Below are 14803 nucleotides of genomic sequence, written 5' to 3'. Positions count from 1 at the left end.
TTCATTCACATTTGATTAGTACAATGATGGTTTAATATTGTTCAGTTTATTTAGCATCTTTAAATGTGCTGTTTTTGAGATAACTATTATATTCTTTTAAAAATGAGAAGATAGTAATTTCAAGATATGAAAAAATAAAAGGGTGGCTCTGACTCCTGAACTACTAAATGCTAAGGATGGAAAGAGAACCCCATTACCACACCCAAATTGAATTTATAGAGCACTTTAAGGCAGATATTCACAAACTGAATTGTATCTACAAAGATAACCAGAGATTGAAAATACGAAGTGATGAACTCTTGATAAAACTGAAAAAATTCCTTTAAAATGTGTTTGAGGAACATAAGACAGACAAAAAAATCCAGACTTCTACATTAGAAGGGTTAAACCACCTTATCAAATAAAATGAGCAATCTATGTATAGCTCATGAAGGAAAGAAATCTCTAAAAATATGAACTAGTGGTTTTCTTTTAGGTTCTTGACTCAGTTCCCTTTTCACATGTTGCAGCATCCTTGTGTGGGTCCTTTTCCTTTTTCTTCTTCTCATAGTCAGTTCTTCTTGTCTCTGGGTCTCAAGCTCAGGGTTATAATCCCATGCAAGGTGACTGGGGCCCCTTCAGTGCTCTCATGGACTCCTTTCCAGCCTTCACAGTGCCAAGCACAGTGGAATGCCAATAATTACTTTGTGTGAAATTTCATTGATGAGCTTTCTCTCCACAAGGGCAGGGTACAGCATGATGTTGATAGCTTGCCCCCTAGCCCCTTAGCCCACATCCGAGTTCAGATAATGACAGGTTCCGTGTGTGTACAGGACACTCATCTCCAGATCTACTCCTCTCTTGGAGGATGACCTTTCTCCAGCCTAATACTAAGCACCTGGATGTGCCAGGAATTGGAATCTCCTTTTTGCAGTCATCCCAAATATATCTCCATGGTTCCCAGTGGGATTGGACCTCAGCTGTCCATAGATGTAAATTGCTCATTAACAGCCCTCTTTGGCTTTCTTCCTTGCCTGTCTCCTTGTCCCCGCTATCTCACTTTGGCTTTCTGGATCATGCCCCAAAGTACCTGCCAACAGGCCTTTGTTTCAGGATCTTCTGTGGGGGGATTCAAGCTAAGACAAGCAGGAAATGTGTCTATTATATCCAACCTTCATCCCCAGATCCTGAGGTTATTATCTGGAGGTAACCCCTATTGTGCTCTTCATTTTTTTAAAGAAAAGATAAACATTTGAACACTCTAAGCAACAGGGAAGGTAGCAACTATGTCTCTAAGCTGAGAGGGCTTCATTATTGGAATTAAGCAACCAGAGGCCTAAATCAGTTATCTACAGCATAGTGGACGTTGAGAGCTTCCATGTGTATATTTAGATCCTGACGTGTATGCTCCCGCCGTCGGCCATACTGGATGCTATTGTTTCACTGCTGCATCCATCCCAGGCAATTGCTTCCTTTGTCAGAAAATATTTTTTTCTAAGAGTTGTGATTCAGTCATGGCCTATAGTTAAGGTCTTGCTGATGTCAGGATATAAAGACTCAGTCACTTTGCTTTAATTCTGGAAAATCCTAAAAGTTCATCCCAATTCTAAAGTTCCCTGTTTGATTGACTTAGCCCTATGTTATAGCTACATTATTGGTTAGTTTCTCTCTTCTGTTTTATTTCACTTCCATAGTATCTCCAAAGAGCACACTCCAATATTCTATCAACTTGCAACTCTCCACCTTGGAACTCCATCTAAGACAGGAATAGCACCGAAAAGAGATTTGCACTTGTACGAATATTGGTTGTGTTGTATTAATTCCAAATGAATTAGTATTTTTTTAAAACTTGGAAGGACCCCAGTAATTGTCAGTGAGATTTGCTATTTCTCACAATTTCTGACAGCAGCACACACCCAGAAGATGCCTCATTTAGTGATTCTGTGGTAATTGTCCCACCTCCAGGCTTATTAGGGGTGAGATTACATTGTTCTTTATGTTGATTTGGTGTTTTTAGTGGATGACTGCAGGCCGTGGCATTCTACATGCAGAAATGCCTTGTTCAGAGGAGCCAGCCCATGGCTTACAACTGTGGGTTAATTTGAGAAGCTCAGAGAAGATGGTGGAGCCTCAGTACCAGGAATTAAAGAGTAAAGAAATCCCTAAACCTAGTAAGGATGGTGTAACGATTGCTGTCATTTCTGGAGAAGCCCTGGGGATAAAGGTAAGCCATAATCTTGTGTATCTGAATTGGGAATTGGGTAGGGAAATAAGGCTGGCCCTTTTGGCACAGTTAGTGCTTACAGATTTTATGATAGTTTGTGTCTAAGGAATAGACATAGAGTTAGAATTTGTTTGCTACACAAAATAGGAAAATTATAAGAAATCGTACTTCTGTAAAGAATCAGGTTGAAGAGTTTTCAGTGTGTGTCTTAATATACATGCAAAGTTACCTTTGTTTCTTTAACTTGTAGTTCACATTTTTTGTTTTTTTGTGTGTTTGTTTTTGCTTGCTGTAAAAATCACTACCTTTAAGAAGGAAACACAGGACAAAGTTGAATCCTGTCCCACGAAGACTTATGCTCCACTTACTAAGGAAAGCATACTACTACGTGATAGAAAGGCATCTTTGAAAAATTAGCTATTGGGTGTTGGTAGCTCATGCTTATAATCCTAGCTACTTGGAAGCCGATAATAGGAGAATAAGATGATCACAGTTTGAGACTAGTACAGGCAAGAAAATGTATGAAATTCCTTCTCATGCCATGACAGCAGTACATGTAGTTATTTTGCTGTCTTCCCAGCCTTGAAACTACTTTAACTACTGACATGTAAACTTTTTCTTTCTAATGTTCATCCAAATGATAATGATCACTTAATGAATGCATTGCATGCTTAACAGATTGCTTGTGAGTATTGATTGGAATTGAGCAGTTTTTCTTTACCATATATTATTACCACAGTTCTTTATCGTGCATAGACATGTGTCTGTATTATTTTGCTTTGTTTCTGATATACACAGAAATGAGGAAAACATCAGTTTTCTCCCTCTGAAGTATGTTTGATTGTAGGCCACCCCTCTGCAGTGCTTTTCAGTTGGAAATGACCTTACTTTGTGTTTGCGTGACCTATTTTATCTTTTCATGCCTTGAACATGCCCTTTTTGGCTGTTTGTAAAATTTCCTCCCCTTCAGCCTGCAGAATAGTTTTAATATCCCATAGGGTCAGTCTTTTGGTGTAAGACCAAAGAACATCATTGACTGTACCATCAGGCAAAGAGGTGTAAGGGACTCTGAATTAGTGCAGATGCCAAACTGCCCATTCTGCCTTACCTGATGCTTTTTCATTAGGATACAGAGGTGGGTGGTAGGGAGCAAGGACTTCTGTCTACTCAGTCAAAGCACAGACATCATCTAGTTGTGTAGACTGAAGTTGTCTATAAGATTTCTTTTAGAAAAAAGACTTGTTCTCTGCCAGGTGCTGGTGGCTCATACCTATAATCCCAGCTACTCAGGAGGCTGAGATCTGAGGATTGCGGTTCAAAGCCAGCCCGGGCATAAATATCCTTGAGACTCTTATCTCCAATTAACCATCAGAAAACCGGAAGTGGCACTGTGCCTCAAAATGGTAGAGGACTAGCTTTGAGCTGAAGAGGTCAGGGACAGTGCCCAGGCCCAGAGTTCAAGCCCCATGACTGACAAAACGAGAAATCAGACCTGGTTTTTACTAGGTAAACTAAGTAAGCTATATCACAAATCTTTTAAAGTTTATAACTGTTTTACATTTCTAGAAAACATAAGGCATTTTAAGGCTAACGCCAGTTCCACTGATAGGCAGAAGTTCATTTTAAAGCATTTGCAAACAGCAAGAGTATATGCTATTCCAATGGTAATTGCAACCAAGGATTCAAGATAACTTTGTTCTAACTTTGTAAAAAATAATGTCCTGGTAGCCTATGACCTCTGTTATTTCTTTTTGTCCAGTAAAATCTCTGAAGGAAACAATCAGTCTTTACATTTATATTATAATCAATTAGGTGTAGAAAGGCATTTCATTTAGGTGTGTCCATATATGGCACACAATGTACCTTAATCAGACTTACTGTATCCATCACTCGTCCTCATTTCTCTCCTCTCAAGCCAATCTTAATAAACTTCATTTTAATATAGGAGTCTTGGACCCTTGAGCTGCATCCATTTGAATTTCTAGAGTCAGCAGTGATTATTTGTATGGACTCTCGGGTTAAAATTCCTAGTAGGAATTTGTTGTGTGGTCTTGAACAAATCAGTTAACATCTCTGTGCTTTAACTTCTTCATTCATAAAAATAAGATTTAGATAAGGATGTAGTTTTTTTGATATATTAAGCTCTCAGAGTAGCACTTGAAACACTGTAAGTACTGTATAGATCTTTGCTGTATTTTAACATATAACTTTATTGTTTTTATTAATGTGTTCTACAGAGAGGTAGCCGTTTCATCATGATATTATTATTATTACTTTGATTCTTTAATTGGGCAGGACTTGGGCTGAACTTTATGTTGGTTATATATGCTAGAGAAATTTGTGGTTTAGGTAGAATAATTAACCTGCTCTGAAACAGCAAGGATACCCCTGTAAAGGAGTCACTGGAGAGATGAATTCTAATGACCTTCTCTTTGTGGATTTGACATGAGATACAGTTTTATACATCTTCTCACCAAGAAATGACTCAATCATAAAAGGCCTAGATGTACTGGAGATTTTTTTCAAAATCAGGATGGTCATTTTAAATGACATTATAAAGTGTAGTCTAGGGACCACTCTTTGTAATTTGGCAGGACTTCCAAGACAAAGAAAGTGCCCATCTCCAGGAAGTTCATCTGGGCTTGTATGTAAGATGTGAATTGGGGGCTTTTGACAAATCTTACTTAATATCTTTAAACTTCAGTTTCTTCTTCCACAAAACAGTGAGGGATTTTGGTCCAAAATGCTGTAGGCTTTACAAGTAACATTTTTTTAAATGCATTTCCAAAGATGGATGGATTTTCCAGTTGTGTCTAAGCATTTTATTTGGCCCTTGGAAAGCCTTAAGTAATATTCTGCCAGGACAACAGTCTAAAAGTGAAGGCTGAACGGGGAGAAAAGAAAAATGGGATAGTTTAAATAGTTGCTGTCATTTTTAGAAGGTCACAATCACATGTTTATTTCATGAGAGTATGCAGTTCTCCAAACCCCATTCCATCCTTATCAGTCAGCCAATCAGCTATATTTATTACCAGTTTTCTGGAAAACAATTCCTTTCCCTCCCCAAACAATTATGCCTCTACTTGCCTCCCACTGCTCTAAATTCTGTTATGTCAGAAGCAAATGTTGAGGAGACTTCAGCACCATTAGGATCAGCAAAAAGCAATGTGGAGCCAGATGGCCTGGGTTCAAGGGCAATTCTACTACTAACTCATTTTGGAGAACCCACTTTCAATAGCCAGGCTTCAGGTTTTGATTCTGCAAAGTGGAGATGACTCTAGAGATCCAACTTGGAGTCTTTGGGCAGATTACATTGATTAATACATGTAAACTACTTACAACAATGCTTGGCTCAGACTATGCCCTGTGTAAGTGGTGCTATTTTTTCCCTTTACAAAGCTTCAGGCAGTATTCATATGGCCTACAGACATAGCATAAAACATCTTCCTTTTTTTTTGCCAGTCCTGGGCTTGAGCTCAGGGCCTGAGCACTGTCCTTGGACTTTCTCAAGGCTAGAGCTCTACCCCTTGAGCCTCAGCACCACTTCTGGCTTTTTTCTATGTATGTGGTACCAAGGAATCGAACCCGGGTCTTCATGCGTGCTAGGCAAGCACTTTAACCACTAGGCCAAACTCCCGGCCAAACATCTTCCTTTTAGTTAGATCTAAAATGCACTGGGATATGACAAATTATACAGGATTCTAGACATACACAGAGAGACCCAAAAGCGATATGCCTATGAGAGAAGCACAGAGGTACAATGCCTCTTCATATTTATATAAAATAGTATACATACTGAAATGAACTCCAAGATGTGGAAACAAGAGACTTTTATTTTTATTTTTTAATTTGTGGCGATTCTGTCTTCTTTACCTTATGTATGGTGTATTCACATGTGTATCCTTGGAAAGGGTGGGGTGCATAGAACTCAAGGGAAATGGTGAAAAAGAGCAGCGGTGGAGCTCACTGGACAGAGATGAAAGTGAAGTGTACAACTCGTGGGTGGAGATGGGAGGGAGGGACGGGGAGAGAGTGAGGGAACAGAAGACACTGTATGAAAAGAAATGTCCTCATTATCTGACTCATGTCATTGTAATCCCACTCTATGTCACCTCTATAAGAACAAAGTGAATTCATTTAAAAATCAATCTTTTGGTTGGGTAAACTAGGTATTCATATATTCAATGATGACAAGGTTTTTAAAAACTTCGTTTCTAAAGGAGTTTGCTAACTATCTCATGTAATTTACTCTGATCAATTTTGCATTCTGCCTATATCTCCATATGGTGGGAAATGTGACTTGTGGGATTCTATCCTGTGCTCTTTAAATGGAGCCCTCACTCTCTCTTCTGCCTTCCTGAGCTTGCTGCTGTTGCCCTGATCATGTGCCTCCTGCTTAGGTTGCTCTCTCTTTCCCAAGCTCAGAAATATGTTCTCCAAAATAGCATTTAAAAACTATTATAAGGAAATATGTTGTTGGAAGGAGGGAGAATGATGAAGGGTGACTGATCAATATGCTCTGTACCCACTATAAAATGGGCATGTTAATTTTAACCCCATTTGAAGATTTAAAAATTACATCTTAAAAACAGTGGCATATCAGAAAATGACATTGACCCATTTGTTAGGAAATGGAAAGACTTGGAAAAAATCATATTAAGTGAAGCCAGACTCAAAGGAACTTAGGCTCAATGGTTTCCCTCATTTGTAATAATTATTACAAACCTTGGATTCTCCTAGCAGAGATTTACAATAGCTCAAAACCTAGATACATAAGGCCATACAGGATGAGGGTAAATGAAACGACCTCCAGGATATGGAAACAAGAGCTATATAATGTGTGATTGTTGTTCTTAGTATACTATGATATTTCTCATCTCTTTTGTTGTCCCTTGGTTATTCTCATATTGTTACAGTATCTTACCTTGTAATCTGGTATATTGTATGTAGGCTTATTTGTTTATTTGAAATGGGAAATGGAAGGGGGGAAAACAAATGAGGGGAGAGGACGGTGGGAATTGGGGACAAAACCATGAGAAGGAGTATCAATGTTTGTGAAGTAATGTACCTTCTATCTGGCGAATATAACCGTAAACCTTCTATTACAATTAAAAAAATTTAAAAACAGTGGCATAAGCTAGATACCAGTGATTCATGCATGTAATCCAAGCTACTCAGGAAGCTGAGATCTGCGCATTATGGTTCATGGTACTCATGCCAGCCCGTGCAGGAAAGTCCATGAGACATTTTTTGGGGGGTGGGGGTGGTCCTGGAGCTTGAACTCTAAGTCTGGATGCTGTCCCTGAGCCTCATTTTTTGGGGGGTCATGGGGCTTGTACTCAGCCTGGAGCTATCCCTGAGCTCTTCAGCTCAAGGCTCCTACCCTAACCTTGAGCCAAGCCCCACTTTGCATTTTCTAGAGGTTAATTGAGCTAAGAGTCTCCTTTTGTGCCCAGGCTGGCTATGAACCTTGATCCTCAGATCTCAGCCTCCTGAGTAGCTAGGATTACAGGCGTGAGCCACTGTCCCAGCCCCATGAGCCTCTTTATGGGCAAGCTAGTGCTCTACCACTTGAGTCAGGACACCACTTCTAGCTTTTTCTGAGTAGTTTCTTGGAGATAAGAGTATCATTAGCTTCCCTGCCTGGGCTGGCTTTGAATCATGATCCTCAGATCTCAGTTCCCCAAGTAGCTAAGATTACATGCATGGGTCACCAGCTCCCAGCCCCTGGGACTCTTATCCCCAATTAAGCACAAGAGAACTGGAACTGCAGCTGTGGCTCCAAATCGTAGAACACTAGCCTTGAGTGAAAAAGCTCAGGGACCACACCCAGGCCTTGAGTTCAAGCCCCATGACTGACAAAAAAATTAGAAAACAGTGGCATGTGCTCATTTTTATTTTATTTTTTGCTGTTTTAGTAGTCCTACAAGTTCATGGGTGGGCTCAAAAATGTGACAAATATTATTCTAATGGCATAAGCTGAATGGGGCAGTTGGCCTCTGACAGAGTTAAGAGACAGGCTCCAGCTGTCCCCGAGAACAAACAAAAGCACAATAAAGATTGCTCAGGAAGGAATCCTCCCTTCCAGGGGCCTCAATGTTCATTTATTTTATTATAAATCAGAGCATTCCATGATAGATTTGCAAATCTATGGATAGGAATCGGGAGATATTTAGCAACCATTCCTTTTAATTCTGAAAGATTGAGATGTTTCCATTTTTAAGTTCAACCAGACATGGAAAAAACTCCAACTAAAGATTCTAATAAAAAATAAACAGAAACAAATGAAGAACCTAAAATTAGTATCTAAAGATATGAACAACATAAACAGACTCAGAAAACATTTCTTTTCACAGACTTATAGTTTTCTGTTTACATATATATGTGTATATATATATGTGAGTTATAGTCTAAAGACAAAAATGACACAAATTTAGACTTTAGTGTTTGTGTGGGTTTTATAATTTGATTACTGTACTATCTATATTGTGAAATTAAAGAAATGAGAAAATGTATTGTTTTAAGCATCAAGATTTTCAGTATAAGATAAATAGATATAAATATAACAGATGTAAACATTAAACACTAAATAGGTATTTTAATTATAAATGTCCATTATCTCTTTAAGGCAGTTTCTGGAGCCCTGATATAATTTTGTGAATCTAAAATATAGTTTTGTTTAAGAGATAAAGTCTCAATATGTAGCTCAGGCTGGCCTCAAACTCAACTGTTCTGCCTCTGTTTCTAAATGATTCTGATTGTGTGATTAGAGGGAAGGAAAGAAAGAAAATAGAAAAGGGATCATGCCTTTTAGTGGCAAACCATTTGGGGATGATGAGGGAAGACTATATAAACAAATCATCTACAAGTGGACTGTTGAAGGACAAAAGGAAGGAAAGATGTGCAAGTGTAATATTTGGTCTTTTACCATCCATTGTGTTTACTTGAGACATTCATACAGTGAGACCAAAGGAGACTATTCTGAGGAGAGGATCACAATGGCTGAATAGCTATGTGCATGTGATCATATACAATGAGGCTTATTGCAATGAACTCCAAGAAAGGGAAAGGAGGTTTTTTTGTCATTTTGCTTTACATTTTTCCCTCCTTTGTTGCTGTTTTTTTTTAAATTTTTGTACACTTTGTCTTATATGTAAATTTATCTCTTTAGTGGAGGCTAAAGAGGAACACAGTATTGGTAGGACAAAGGAACAAATTTAACAATGGTAATCACTAGATACTATGTGGAAAATTAACTATATGACTTGTTGGGGAGGGAGTTTAGAAGGGGAAACACTGGGAGAAAATGGGAGAAGTGACACTGTTCAAGAAGAAATGTACTCATGACCTGATATATGTAACTGTAACCTCTCCGTACATCACCTTTACAAAAAATAAATTTAAAAAATAACGAAGGCAGGAAATAGTGAAAAATAATGGAATAGAGGGAAATTCAAAACCAAGTTTGTTGATGCCTCCATTTTCCCTATGGCTCACATGTATGCATATTCCTGCATCCTTGTCTCAGTGTTTCTTGAGGATAAGATGGAGATGGCCCCAAGCATACTGTATGCTGTCCTCACTTGCATGGAGTACCTACTGTAGGATCTTTCCCAAATAGGCCAGATGGCCACAATGGATGATCAACATCATGGCCTGGACAAGCACAAACTCTGGCCTAGATTTAGTGTTCAGGGTAGGTACAATGAAGTTATTTTTAGCCAATGAGAGTACACTAAAGAAATGTATCCCAGTACTTCAAAGCATTTGCCATAGTTGGCACTTCATTTGCAGTTAGGAATGTTCAAATAAACAGCGGTAAAGATCAATTCAGCTGTACAAAAGGTTGCTTTTGCTCAGGGCAGCTCACTCACCCCAGAAATAGCATTCTTGGTGAGCTCAAAGGGTGCCAGATGTTCTTATTCCTTCAAGATGTCCTTGCTGACCTGATCACCTATGAATTACATTCCATTGGTATCAGCAAGTCTTCTTGTGCCAGTAAATGAAGAATGGATAGGTACATTTTTTTTTTAAGCCAGACGGTACATTCTGTACCATTCAAATGTCTTTGGCCTTAGTGATAAGAATTACACATTTACAGGGAAATTTGAACTAAAATCATAATGAAAGTTATCTAAAAAAGCCCTCTAAGATGTGGCCTTCAGTAGAGGCAAGTAGACCCTGTAGCCTGTCATTGTAATCATTCGTGTCTTTTAAGGCTTGTATTTTTAGGGTATAATTAGTCTTTCCCTAAAAACCAATTACATTTTTTCTAACCATAACAAAAAACAAAGAACATAGTATTTTGGTTACACTCTTGCATGTCACACTAAAAGCTGAAGTCGATATTCAGGAAACTGAGACTTGGAGAATCATGATTTAAAGCCAGCTCGATCTCCAGTTAACCAGAAAAATATGGGATTAGCAATATGGTTCAAGTGGTAAAGCACTATGAGCAAAACTTCTGAGCCAGGACCATGAGGTCCTGAGTTCAAGGCCCAGTTCTAGCACACAATACTCAAAGAAAAAAATAACTGAATTGGATGTCAATCTTTAAAATTATTCATCAGTATATGTAAAGCTATGTCAGTAGTTATAAATACAGTATTTTATTTTGACCAGAGACAAAATCCTTGGGTAAATACAGTTTTTGCCTAAACTTACACTAACTCTGACAAATGCATTCAGTGTCAGATACAATTATGATTATGTGAGGCATGGGTTTATAGTATGTAAAATTTTTACATCAGCAATTCTAACTTTTAGCCAGTCCTGGGGCTTGGGCTCATGGCCTAAGCACTGTCCTTAGCTTTCTCAAGGCTAGATCTCTACCACTTGAGCCACAGAACTACTTCTGGCTTTTTCTATGTATGCGGTACTGAGGAATTGAACCCGGGTCTTCGTGCATGCTCGGCAAGCATTCTGCCACTAGGACCAATTCCCGGCCCATCAATTCTACTTTTTAAGAAGAATTCTGTTGGCAAGCTATAGATACTCCAATATAAAAGGGATTGATCTAATTATAATTCATGAACACATGAAATACGATAGCAAAATTTTCATGTAATGAATATACATTAAATAAATCGATGACAGGAAAGTCAACCAGGTATTGGTAGGCATTGATGCCTGATAGTAGTGGAAGTGCAAATCAAGGGTAAATGAGGGCAGCTATAACTAAAATGCTTCATATGCAGGTTTGAAAATAGAACAATAAGACTGGTTGAAATTGTTCAAGAAGGGAGAAGAGGAGGGAGAGGGGAAAGGGATAAGATTAATGGAGCACATTGCATGTATTATGGAAATGTAACAGTGAAGCCCCCCCCTTTGTAAAACTAATGCAAGTTAATAAAATGCAAAAAGAAAAGGAAATTTCAAAAAACTAAATAAGAAAAAGAAAAATAGGCCTAAGGCTTACATGCAGAAATGACTGGAGAGAAGATGAGAAGTGTAGACAGTGTTAAGAGTGGGAGATGCTGGAGGGGATGTGGCCAGGAGGGATCACTACTACACTGTTGGTGGGAGTACAAACTCGTTCAACCACTATGGAAAGCAGTGTGGCAGTGCCTCAAAAGACTAAACATAGAACTCCCCTACGACCCAGCAATTCCACTACTTGGCATTTACCCAACCACCCAGAAACAAGGACCTCCTAAACCCACTAGCACAACAATGTTCATCGCAGCGCTATTCACCATAGCAAAGATATGGAACCAACCTAGATGTCCCTCAGTTGATGAGTGGATCAACAAGATGTGGTATTTATACAGAATGGAATTCTATGCTGCTGTCAGAAAGAATGACATCGCCCCATTTGTTAGGAAACGGAAAGACTTAGAAAAAATCATATTAAGTGAAGTAAGCCAGACTCAAAGGAACATAGGCTCAATGGTTTCCCTCATTCGTCATAATCAGTAGAAACCTTGGGCTCTACTAGCAGAGATTTGCAATAGAGCAAAATCTTGATACATAAGGACATAGAATGTGAAGCTAATTGAAAGGACCTCCAGGATATTGAAACAAAAGCCATATAATGAATGATTGTTGTCCTTAATGTACTATGTGGTCTCTCATCTCCTTTGCTGTCCCTTGGTTATCTCATATTGGTATAGTATCTCACTTTGTTATCTGATATATTGAATTTATTTGTATTTGGATATTTGAAATTTGATAGGGAAGGGGGGAAAACCAAGACGGGTGGAGGGTGTGGGGGGGGAGGGAAATGGGTGCCAAGACATGTGAAAGAGTATGAATGTATGTGAATTAATGCACCTTCTATCTGGCAAATATCATGTAACCCTTTTACTAATTACAATAAAAAAATTAAAAAAAAGAGTGGGTGAATAAAGGTATTCTACCCAGAAGTAGAGAAATAATTTAGATAGACTCTCCTCCCTCAGATTCCCAAATGCTGGGACTCTAGGTATGCATGCCATACCCAGCAGGGAAATGATTTTAAAGTCTTTGTTTCGTCATCTGTATAAAATACACAGTCCTTGAGCTTGGGTAATGTATAATGTGCCTTGCAACACAGCGGAATGTAATAAATAGTGCTTTCTTTACCCCTTATTTGATTCTCTTCCAGCTTCCACATTTTCTTTTATCATAAGGCTTTACTGACATGCTTTATGGACAGCAAATCTCTAAAACTTTTTGGGAAGTGAAAATTTCTAGCATCCTTTATGGGCTTCATGGAATACAAGCTTGTAAGTCAGAGCTACCTAATAAAAATATAATGAAAACAAGATGTAATATTTCCTAGGAATTTTTAAAGATAAGCTGAAGCAGATAAGTTTTTTTATCAGTACTTTATTTTTAATCTTTAATGTAGTTACTTTCAGCATTTATACCAATTGTTAAGGGAAGAAAAGATACAAAAAAAGACCTTAGAGTAATGATTGAAAATTACAAAAAATATTAAAATGTTTCAGAAGTGAAAACCATTACAGTCTTCCTCATTCACACAAAAAGTTGGGCACTGGTATCTCACATCTGCAATCCTAGCTACACAAGAAACAGACATCTGAAGAAGCTATTCAAAGCCAGGCTAGAAAACTGTTACTTCACATCACCCAGCAAAAAGTGAAGCAGACAAGTTTTAATTTTTTTCTCTTTACATAAGTATTTTAGAGCTTTAACTCCTTTCTGTTTCTTTTTTCTTTTTTCCATTTTTCTTTTTTATTGTCAGGGTAATGTATAGAGGGTTTACAGTTACATTCGCCAGATAGTAGGTGCATTTCTTCTCACACATTGATACCCCTTCTCATGCTTTGTCCCCATTTCCCTCCCCCACCCCATCCTAATCATCTTGTTTTCTCCCTACCCTTTCCTATTTCAAATTAATAAATGTATATACAATATACCAGGTGACAAAGTCAGATACAGTAAAAGTATGAGATTACTCATAAAGGCAAAAAAAGAGAAGAGAAATAACATAGTACATTAAAAACAGCAATCACACAAGTTTAAAGCTCTTGTTTCCATATCCTAGACATCCTTTCATTTAGTCTCATCCTATATGACTTTATGTACCTAGGTTTTTTTTTTTATTTTATTTATTTATTTATTTATTTATTTATTGCCAGTTCTGGGCTTGAGCTCAGGGCCTGAGCAATGTCCTTGGACTTTCTCAAGGCTAGAGCTCTACCCCTTGAGCCTCAGCACCACTTCTGGCTTTTTTCTATGTATGTGGTACTGAGGAATCGAACCCGGGTCTTCATGTACGCTAGGCAAGTACTTTAACCACTAGGCCAAACTCCCGGCCCGGTTTTTTTTTTATTTTAAATTTGTTTTTATTATTGAAATGTTGGATAAAAGCAAAATAAACAAACAGTATCTTTTCCTGTACCGATCTGTTTAAGAACAACAGGTTAAAATTCAAACTTGGGTAATAGTATTTCACTTATACCTTTATATATTCTGTATAGAAAAGTGAGAAGCATGGTAGATACCATTTTATTTCTATTTAAATAAATTCATGTTAAATGCAACTTGTGACAATATATTATATAAAATATTGTGTACCTAGGTTTTATGCAATTGTAATTCTCTGCTAGGAGAATCCTAGATGTATACTAATTATTTATTACAAGTGAGGGAAACCATTGAGCCTATGTTCCTTTGGGTATGGCTTAATTCACTTAATATGATTTTTTCCAAGTCTTTCCATTTCCTTACAAATGGGGCAATGTTGTTCTTTCTGACTGCAGCATAGAATTCCATTGTGTATAAATACCACATCTTGTTGATCCACTCATCAACTGAGGGGCCTCTGGGTTGGTTCCATATCTTTGCTATGGTAAATAGTGCTGCAGTCAACATTGTTGTGCCATGGATCTAATATATCCTTGTTTCTGGATGTTTGGGTAAATGCCAAGTAGTGGAATTGCTGGGTCATAGGGGAGCTCTATGTTTAGTCTTTTGAGGAATCACCATACTGTTTTTCCATAGTGGTTGAATGAGTTTACACTCCCATCAATGGTAAGTTTTAATTTTAATAATGCATTCCTTTGATCTAGAAATTTTAAAAACTCTGTTTTTATTGCCTTATTAAACTTTTATTTGCAAAATTAACTTAAAAATTCTATCTTTACTGTCTTC

The 14803-nt window shown here is 37.9% G+C and overlaps 1 protein-coding gene across 5 annotated transcripts in view; it reads left to right on the top strand.

Annotated features, from left to right (window-relative positions):
- The window catches only part of Pir (pirin), a 71965-nt gene that overhangs the window by 21728 nt on the left and 35434 nt on the right, over positions 1-14803 (top strand). For all 5 annotated transcript variants that reach the window (XM_090327211.1, XM_090327212.1, XM_090327210.1 and 2 more), the window contains one exon: positions 1997-2203. In XM_090327211.1, coding sequence (XP_090183337.1) covers positions 1997-2203 — 207 coding nt within the window. The remainder of the gene's footprint in view (positions 1-1996; positions 2204-14803) is intronic.

The sequence above is a fragment of the Megascapheus bottae genome, chromosome X (genome assembly GCF_031878675.1).
Source record: "Megascapheus bottae isolate mThoBot1 chromosome X, mThoBot2.hap1, whole genome shotgun sequence".
Classification (NCBI taxonomy): domain Eukaryota; kingdom Metazoa; phylum Chordata; class Mammalia; order Rodentia; family Geomyidae; genus Megascapheus; species Megascapheus bottae.
The sequence above is the reverse complement of the archived record's forward strand: the minus strand, read 5'-3'. Positions and strand labels throughout refer to the sequence as shown.